The 10,099-nt window shown below is 39.7% G+C and overlaps 1 protein-coding gene across 1 annotated transcript; it reads right to left on the bottom strand.

Moving 5' to 3' along the window:
* Positions 1-956: 956 nt before the first annotated feature.
* Positions 957-8,161, bottom strand: LOC127560162 (keratin, type I cuticular Ha3-I-like). Its single transcript, XM_051994515.1, has 7 exons — positions 7,771-8,161; positions 6,394-6,476; positions 5,201-5,357; positions 3,831-3,992; positions 3,609-3,734; positions 2,431-2,651; positions 957-1,639 (listed from the first exon to the last, which is right to left on the bottom strand). Exons 1-7 carry the CDS (start codon positions 8,116-8,118, stop codon positions 1,501-1,503), a joined length of 1,236 nt encoding a protein of 411 aa, XP_051850475.1. The 5' UTR covers positions 8,119-8,161; the 3' UTR covers positions 957-1,500.
* Between the last annotated feature and the right edge of the window lie 1,938 nt (positions 8,162-10,099).

Here is a 10,099-nt window from a genome sequence, read left to right as displayed (position 1 = left end):
TATTGATGGTTTCTATTGCTGACTGGTAAAGTCAAATTTTGTTGTTCAATGCTTTTCACTCATGTTAAACTCTTTGTGACCCCATTTGAATTTTCCGTGGCAAAGATACTGGAGTGGTTTGCCATTTCCGTCTTCAGATCATTTTACAGATGAGGAAACTGAGGCAAACAAGTGTTAAGAGATTTGTCCAAGCCTCTCCTTGCCTAACTGCTTGTTAGAATGGAGATGCCCTTTCTCACAAAATTGTAATAAAATTTCTTTCTACTTTTACCTTGAAAAAAAAAGAGAGAGATTTGATCAGAATCACGACATAGCTAGTGTCTAGGGCCAGGTCTGAACTCATCTGCCTGACTACAAACCTGCAACACTATCCACTGTGCCACCTAATTGTCAAATACAGATGAATAAATCTGAACAAAATAAGATTCAAGGAGCTCTGAATAGACCATTTGCCTTGAAAGATAAATTTAACAGTTTCCCATGAAAAGCTGACATAAATTCAAAGGAATATAGGTTTCTGAAAGAGACTATATGTAACCCAACTCAAAGAGAAGAAAACTAAAGGCTACAGAAACTAAGTAATTTGATCAATGCAAGTGGCAAAACTGGAATCTGAACAAATGTCCTTAGATTCCAAATCTAGCATCTGTCCCTTACTCACTTTTCAGAGAATAAGTACTTTTATCCTGCCATAGATATTCAATATGGCATTTGAGTTTTAATGCCTACTATCTGACAGTTCACATTTCCTGAGAAATAGTTCTGAATATGTCTTATCTTTTGCTTTTCCTTTCCTCTCTCCTCCTCCCTAACACCCAAATTAGCTCCATAGACAAAGTAGGCAGGGATATTTTTATGTAGTAGAAAGTTGTGGTCCACATGAAGAACACCTAATCAATTTTCAGCCATTCAGTCTAGACAGGCCAAAATCAATAAATAGAAAAGAACAGACATGATTATATTGTGCTATAATAATTGAGTTTATTGGGAGGATAACCTAGGACTTTTACTGAATCTCTAGAGACAGTTATCAGAAATGACAAAAAATTCATTCTTTTTATGGTATGATCAGCTCATCTCTACTAAATGTAGTTATTTTAGAAAATAAGTTATTAAAATATAAAATATCATAAACATTTATCATTGTGATAATTACATCATTTTGTCTGAACCAATCCGTTTTGTGTTGCTTGAGGAAGCATCTCATTCACAATAAGTGGGCCCTGCCCGATTCAAAAGACACTCCAAAAGCAGATGCTGGGCTGAAGGAGCAGGCAGGTGAAAGTAGTTAATGGGTGAGAGACAAGAGTCACAGAGATCAAATTCATATTTTCCTGAAAATGTTCTTTTTTGACTGGTGGGAAGTTTTCATATTGTTGTCTGATAGGAAAGCCTGGGAGCAGTTTCTATTTTTGAAGTCTTCAGATGAAACAGTACTGGAGCAGAGTCAGACAGTGCTTGGTCCTTTCCTCCTCTCTTTTCCTTGATACCCTGGGATCCTTAGCATATGAAAGAATTGCAGGGGCCACATCTTGAGCGAGGGGCACAGGGACCACAGGGGCCACAAGGATTACTAATGGGGCAGGGGCCAATGGGCTTTCCACAGGCATTGGTTGTGGCACAGGGGTTGCAAGGAAGTCTGGAAAGACAAAATTAATGAAGTTGGATTAGGTAGAAGAAGGTAACTTTTGTTTAGAAGACAAGGGAACAAAAAGAACTAAAAATCTTCCAGTAGAAGACAAGTTGTGTGAGAACAGATGCTAAGAATATTAGCACAGTGCCTGATGCTTGTTTGATTTAATTGGATCATCTTATTATTTTCAATGCCTAGATGGATGCTTGAATAATTTGTTGGATCTGTGATTTCATCAAAGTGAATATATACTTACTTTGAAGAAGTGAATCACAACCCCTCCATGCCTTCTCTTCTTGCTCAAATCTTGCCCCAACCCTCCCATAAATCCTGAAAGAAAGACTCTTATCTGTGTGCTTACTAATATCCCATGCATGCAAGTACAGCCCTTGTCCAGTGCATGTATTATCACTCACTCTCCCTATCTTTGCCAAGGTGCATTGACTCCACATCTATATTAGAGGGCTCTGTGGATCATACATTTACCATTTAAAACCTGCACTCTGCTCTTAAGCATAAATTACCTTTGGTAAATACTTCATCCTACTTAGCACCACCATTTTCATATGATCATAGATGTGGATTGGAAGTCCATCTGGTTCAGCTTTCTCATTTTACTGAAGAGGAAACTAAAGCATGAAGAGTGCCTTCCCAAAACTACAGAAGTAGCAAGAAGCAAAGGTAGGTTTTGAACCCATATTCTCTCCATTTGAAATGATATATTACTGTATCCCTTCCCTACCCATTCCTCAAAAAAATCACAGTGCCAGGGAAGAAATCACTAATACTGTACTTACTTGCAGTCCTCACTCTCCAACAGACCCTGGTATGTAGCGATTTCACACTCTAGTCGGGCTCTAACATCTAGAAGCACCTGGTACTCTTGGTTCTGCCTCTCCAGGTCACCTCTGATCTCAGCCAGCTGGTCTTCAACATTGGTGATCATACACTGTACCTGAGACAGCTGAGAGCTATAACGGGCTTCAGTTTCTGTCAGAGTATTTTCAAGAGAATCTCTCTGTGATGGATAAGAAAAAAGAATGTCAGAAACAGCGACTGCTCTTCATTCATGTTAGTATGGACCTTCCCCAAATTCGAATGTTTCTTCTCCCTCATATTTTTCTATCATTCTAGTTTGCCACAAAGCAGAGCTCTTTTGTTACCTATATTAAAGAATATGAGAACTGGATAGAATAAGCTACCCATACCTGAACAATAATTACCTTTATACCACACCAGTCAAATAGTCCCACACAAGCTTTGCTGAAAAACCCCTCAGTAATGGAGAACCCAGTACCTCCCAAGAGACCATTCTACTTTGGAACAGCTCTAATTGTTAGAAGACGTGGGATTGGGAGAGAGGTTCTGTTATTTGTCCCATAGTTGATTCTTCAAAACTTCTACCCACTTCCCCTAATAGTGTCTCCTAAAACAAAACAAGTCTTATTCTCCCATCATATGGCCACCTTTCAAATACCTGAAGAGAGTAATCATATCCTTATTAGGTCTTCTACAAGCTAAATATCCTAGTTCTTTTGTTTAGCTCTCACACTGACATGATTGCAATACCTTTCACCAATCCGTTTGCCTTCATCTGGGTACTCTACAGGTTCCTGGCATCCTTTTTTAATGTATGACATATACTTCACACATTTATTCCGGATGAGGTCTGACTAAGATAGAAGACAGAACTTCTCATCTTCCCAGGCCTGGATGTCACACTCACTTTAATGTGTCTTAAAATTATATAGGCCTTCTTGGCTGCTGCCTCACTCTGTTGACTCACATTAAGTTTACAATTCACTAAAATTCCCAGATCATTTCCAGAAAAACTGCTACATAACCATTACTCCTGTAATTTTTTTAATTGGTGTTTTGGATCCTAAACTATAATACTTGACATTTATTCCTGTTAAACTTTATTTCATTTAAATTAGATGAATGTACTTTGTCATCCAGTTTTAAAGTCACTCACCAGGTTGTGTTGGGCCTGCAATTCAATCTCCAGAGCATTGACAGTGCGTCTCAGCTCAATGATCTCAGCCTGGCAGTTCTGCAGTTGTTCAGAGCTGGAAACCACCTGCTTGTTCAGTTCCTCTGTCTGAAATGTCACAAAAGGAGAACATAAGGTGAAAATAGGATCTTCAAGGCCCCAGAAAAATTCTGGCTGTGCAGTGGCCATGAGCTAAATCCTTACCTGAGTGGTGAACCACTCCTCCACATCTCTACGGTTGTTCTCCACCACAGTCTCATACTGACACCGGGTCTCATTCAGTATCCTGTTCAGGTCCACATTTGGAGCAGCATCCACTTCCACATTGAGACGCTCCCCAATCTGGCATCGCAAGGTGTTGACTTCCTGAGGAAGCAAAGAATCAGAGTGAATACAAAGAAGTCTGATAACTTTCTTCCCTAAAAGACCTACAAAGTCTTTCTAAGGATTCTATAGGTTCCATAGACCACATACTAAAGTATTTCCATAGACAAGAGAAAGCACTGGTCATTTTATCTTGAGGAGAAAAATCACCATTGGCAGATCTCTCTTTATAGCTCTACTGTCCAAGATCAATTAAGTCTAAAGTCTTTTGCAATGGAATCTGGCATTTGATTCCCATGCAACCTCAAACACACTCATGGGAAAAGGAAGAGTAGCACTATTGGTGAGGAAGGAAATATGGGAAGAAGGAAAGGAAGGAACAAAAGAATGAGGGAATGAAGGAGGGAGAGAGGGAGAAAAAGAGGAAGGGAAGGAAGAGAGGAATGGAAAAGGGGAGGGAGAGAGGGAAAGAGGAAGGGAGGGAGAGAAACATGGAAGGAAAGAGAAAGGGAGGGCAGGGTAAGGAGCAAAAGGACAAAAATGCTTAAGGTGTTCATCCATGGACAGAACTAGGATATTCAAGATCCTGTTTGATTCTCTTGGTGAAAGGAGAAGTCCCATGAAGGAAAATTTCTAAACATTCCTAGTCATAACTTCCTTCACATATTCTTACAGGCTGCCAAAGAGTCAAAGTGCTTACTCTGTGAAGCAAAACTAACCAAACTACAAATCTGACAGAATTCAGCATACTCTGAGTGTGTGGCCCATGGCACTTTACTAGGATGAAGAATTGTGTTCTGATTTCTGATCCCAGTTATGCCCCTAACTTGTCAGGTGATTTCGGAATACCTCAATAATTTAAATCTCAGCATTCTCTTCTCTGACAAAGCTCTCAAAGGCCCTTTCCAGATCTTTCTCCTATTCTTCCTGAAGCCATAAGGATTTCTACCATGAATTCAGAAAAGGAGGCTAGAAAGCTGCCCTGCTGCTGACCTTATTTCATGAATGTATACATTAGTTTTTCTTTGCTCAGGTGTCTGGCCTCAAGCAGAAAAATTCAAATTCCATATCACGTATCCAATTTACACATTACTCATTCTCTCATTTTATGTAATAGGATTTGTGTTACTAAAATAACTTCCCTAGGTCCTTGGGGCATAACAAATGGCCTCTCTGCCTCCTACCCCCACTTACTACACTACAACAAGTTCTATCATGTTGGAGTCCCACAGGTGCTCAGCATGCCTTACCTGCTCGTGGTTCTGCTTGAGACATAGCAGCTCCTCCTTCAGGGACTCCACTTTGGCCTCCAGATCAGACTTGCACAGGGTCAGATTATCCAGAATCCTGCGCAGGCTGTTGATGTCAGCCTCCACCAGCTGGCGCAGGGACAACTCAGTCTCATACCTGTGACACCCCCCAGGAGGTGATGATTAGTAGAGCAAAGGGTGGGAATAAGTTCTGACTTGGGACTCTGCAGTCCTTTTTCTATGATAGTTTTTATTTGACTGTTTCTAATTAGGACCTAGGGATTATAGCAGCCATTTCTGTCCATTTCTTTAATCACCTTTACACAAGATAACTCAAGTCTCAGTTCAGCTAGCTTTCAACTGCACTGAGACTTTTGGGGCATTTTACATTGAGTCCCCTCAGGATAGCTTGCTGTGCTTCCTCCAAGCTCCTCTCCCTTTAAATTTTAGATGGAACACTATTTAAGATGTATACAAATCATCAAGAAGTGATGAACGTGGTATTAGGAAAAAGAAGTTCAGAATCATTTGTATTCCCAAGGGAAAAACCACATGCCTGAGGTTTGTTCTTGATGAAACTAGGGAAACAGCACGATGGAGTGGATTTGAAAATGACCTGATGTTTTCTCATCATGGAATCTAGGTCAAGTCACTTCAACTCCTCTGAGTCTTAATTATCTCAACACATAAAAAAAGATTGGACAAGAGCTCTCCCAAAGCCCCTTCTAGCATTGAAGATTTCTGATTCCAATAGATTTCTGGTGAAAATTCAAGGAAAGAGCCATGAGTTCTATTAATGACACGCAAGGGAGGAAGCAGACCAGGAAAATTAATGGAAAAAGAGAGGCAGCTGTGGTATAATGGAAAGATTATTGGATTTATAAGTCCAGAACATAAGGTCTGGGTTCTAATTGAGGTTTTGCTGATAACTATCTGTGTGACCTTGAAATCCAAGTCACATCTCTATGCTTCAGTTTATCTATAAAAGGAGAAAACTCAATGATATGACCTAAGGTCACTTCCAATTCTAGATCTATTGCTTCTTCAGTGATACCTGCATGGAATTTGGACTGGTAACTTCATTCCTTGATTTCTATTTCTTCAACTCTAAAATGAAGTTGGGCCAAAAGACCCCTGAGGTCCCTCCCATCCCTGATTCCTATAAATTAACTTGCTTCCCCATGACAACTCACTTGGTCCTGAAGTCATCAGCAGCCAGCTTAGCATTGTCGATTTGTACCACCAACCTGGCATTCTCTGCCTTGGTGCACAAGATCTGGAATATTCCGATACAGCACATAGGAAACAAGGTGTTAGAGCAACTAGTCATTTATGAGCTTTATACAACTAGGCCCCTCGACCACTGTATCTAAGCAATATAAAAGGGGCTGGCTGATTGACCACAGTATCCTTACTAGATTATAAAAAGTCATTCATTGCCCATAGGGTTGTACTAGAAACTCAGAAAATCATTTATGAAAAATGTTATCAGGTACGTCTCTCCCCAATATACTGCTCTACATGAAAATTATCATGGACCCCTTCCATTTTTTGTGGCTCTTACAACATCCTCCTATCCTTTCCCAAACTACACACACACACACACACACACACACACACACACACACACACACACTTCCAGATACTCCTACTCTTGTTTCCTCACAGCTAACTAATCCATAAAAACCACTTTTGAGCAGAATCTAGGCATTTTGCCTTTTTGTATCCCTAGCATTTATCATAGTGCCTGACACCAAATAGGCATTTTGTAAATGTTTATTTATCGACTAGGAAAATAGGAAACACATATTGGTTGAGATTAAAGATTACCCCCTCCCCCAAAAAAACTTTCTGTTTCCTGCTAAGGTCTCTTCTCCAGAGTTGTTTTGTCAGTGAAGAACTTCATGTGTCCAGCTTCAAAAAAGTAGAATAATTAAAGTTCTCATGGCAACCCTCATTAATTTGGTTTGGTGGGCAAGGTGACAAGATTGCTTTGCTGTGGTGTCCTCATTCCTGAGAATTAGCTTAACTTTGCCTCTGACTCTTTTTACATATGGCAAAAGTCATAGACCATTTTATTCTTTTATTTGATAATCCCAAAAAATGGTGCAAAAAAAGCTTAATAAATGTTCAGGTTGACTAAAGCCTAAACTAAAGAAAGATGAATGAGGTTCATTCAGAAAAATTAAACTGCCAACTTTTTTCAACACCATTTTTCATCTATCTGGCCAATGATTGAGAAATTCTACTCTCTTTGTTGAATGAATTGCTAGTGCTCAGAAGGAACTCATAATTACAGCTCCCTTATGCAAAGTACTGTTAACTTCTATATCATTAGCATCGTGTAAATATTCATACTTAACAGGTCACTGAAAGACAGAGTATGAAATGGCCAAAAAACTTAATGATTGAAAAAAATGTAATGATTGAAATTTTCATTGCCAATTTCAAAAGCCTTAAATTTAAATGGAATTTGTTCTGCCTAGTTTCATAATACAAGTGATTTCTCATTTATGATTTCATCTCTATCAAGTCTTAGAATGACTTTGAGCTGCCCAACTACCCAGTACCTTCTGCTGGAGCTCCTCAATGATCCTGAAGTAGTTCTGGTAGTCTGGACACACGTAGGGGACCTGCTGTTGGCACCACTCCCGGATCCTACTCTCCAGCTCGGCATTCTCCCTCTCCAGTTGCCGAACCTTCTCCAGGTAGTTGGCCAGACGGTCATTCAGGAACTGCATGGTCTCCTTCTCGTTGCCATTGAAGGAGCCTTCGCAGAACCAGCCACAGGTGCCTATATTGGCGGGGATGTTGCAGGCCCCAGGGAGGGTGCAGCCATGGCAGCTGGGAGGCAGGCAGGGCCTAGAAGCGCAGCTGGTACGGCAGCTGATGCTGGGCAGGCAACAGTTGTAAGGCATGGTGGTGAGTAGGATGGTGGGTTATTTGGTTAGGTGCAGAAGACTCCTCTTTAGAGTCGAAGTTGTGGAGCCTCTGTCCACCCAGGAGCTTTTATAGCCCTTCAGCAGAGGGTGTGGACAGGGTACCACACCTTTATTTTTACCTCTTTACCCCACAGATTTTCAAATGCCCTTCCCCTCAGCTTGTTATTTACATCCATCAGAAAAATCCCTCACCTCATAAAAGACTTTACTTGAGCTTCCTGCTAAGTCAGGACTCCTCTCCAGAGCTTTTTGTCAGTGAAATAAGAGCTTCATGTGTCTAGCTTCAAAGAGGTAGAATCTTTAAAACCCTCACGCCAACTATTGTTAATTTGGCTTGGTGGGTAAGGTGACAATATTGTTTTGCCACCTAGCTCTGGTGTCCTAACTTCCAGCTATTAGCTTGACTCTGCCTCTGACTCCTTTTACAGGTGGCAAAAATCAGAGAGCTTTTTTTTCCCTCCCTTTATCACATATCTCCTATTCTAAACTAAGAGTTTCAATAAATCTATCAATTTGTCAACAAATATTTTGAGGGGCATAAATTTTGGTAGGCACTGGACAGGAGTTTCAAGGAAGTGTAAGCACTATCCATGCCTTCAGAGAGCTCAATCCAATGGGGACAAAAGACTTGAGACTTGATAAAATAACTCATAATAGCACTCAATGAAACATTTATTAAAAACCTATGATGTACCAATGGAGAAGAAAATGGCAAAGTACCATTTGTCTTTGCCAAGTGTTTTTGCCAAGAAAACCCCATGGACAGAATTGGCACTCTATGGTCCACAGGGTCAGAAAGAATTTAACATGACTGAATGACCAAATAACAATTGTGTGCCAGATAGAGAAGCAGTGAGATATTAATAGGACAATTGGTAAGTAAAAAGAAGAGCTCATCATGAGCTGGTACAGTCATAGAGAAAATGAATTTTGACTTGGTCTTTAAATGAGGGAGAAGATGAGGGAACAGAACATTTTGGCTTCCAACATCACTTCTAATTCTGATATTTTATGTTTCTATGGCAATGGTTTCTATAGGTAGAAAAATAGAAGGAAGATATTCCAAAAGATACTAGATCTATAGTTGGGAAGGTTGTCACAGGCCATCTAGTCCAATTGCTTCATTTTACAGATTAGGAAAATGAGGCCAGGAAAGTTAAGGGATTTTCTTAAAGTCGGGCAAGTATAAATGAGATTTGCATTTCAGAACTAGTATTTTTCACAGAAGAAATAGTTTCAACACAATATGGAAGAACACCCTTCAAGTTGTGTGTTTAGGAGACAAAGAAGTTGGTTTAGAATTGGAGGAGTTATATAGAAGAGAATATCAGGAAAGCTGGTACAATAGATTGGTAGGTTTAGAGTCAGGAAGACATGACTTCAAATCTAGCATCAGATACTTAGTGGCGCTCAATAAGTCACTCAGTTTCTTCATTATAAAATGAGCTAGAGAAGGAAATGGCAAACACTTCAGTAAGGAGACACATATGGAGTCACAAAGAGTCATACACAACTGAAAAGTTATTTTAAAAAAACATATGTGGAAGAATAGTGGGAAACCAACTTGGCAAGATACTTTGGAACCAAACTATAAAAGACTGAATTTAAGGCTTAAGTGTTGGCATTTAAAACATGGAGATCCATTATTGGTTCTTAATAAGAGAAGTAATTTGATTAGAGAAAAAAAATTTGAACCATTAATCTGGTTTCATTGTTCAGATTGGGTTAAGGAGGATAGATTAAAACCATGCAGACCAATTAGGAGGTTTTCATAAATGCACAGTGATGAGGAGACAAGGAGTTGGATGAGGGTAGTTACATCAAAAAAAGCAATGGCAAGATTTAAATTTCTTGACTCAACAAAGCTCAATGGCCAGATAAATTTCAGGGTAGCAAGGAGGAGGAAATCAGGAAAATGCTAAAATTTGAGCTTTCTATGTATTTTACATTACTCCTC

This window comes from Antechinus flavipes, chromosome 4, assembly GCF_016432865.1.
Source record: "Antechinus flavipes isolate AdamAnt ecotype Samford, QLD, Australia chromosome 4, AdamAnt_v2, whole genome shotgun sequence".
NCBI classification, from domain to species: domain Eukaryota; kingdom Metazoa; phylum Chordata; class Mammalia; order Dasyuromorphia; family Dasyuridae; genus Antechinus; species Antechinus flavipes.
The sequence above is the reverse complement of the archived record's forward strand: the minus strand, read 5'-3'. Positions and strand labels throughout refer to the sequence as shown.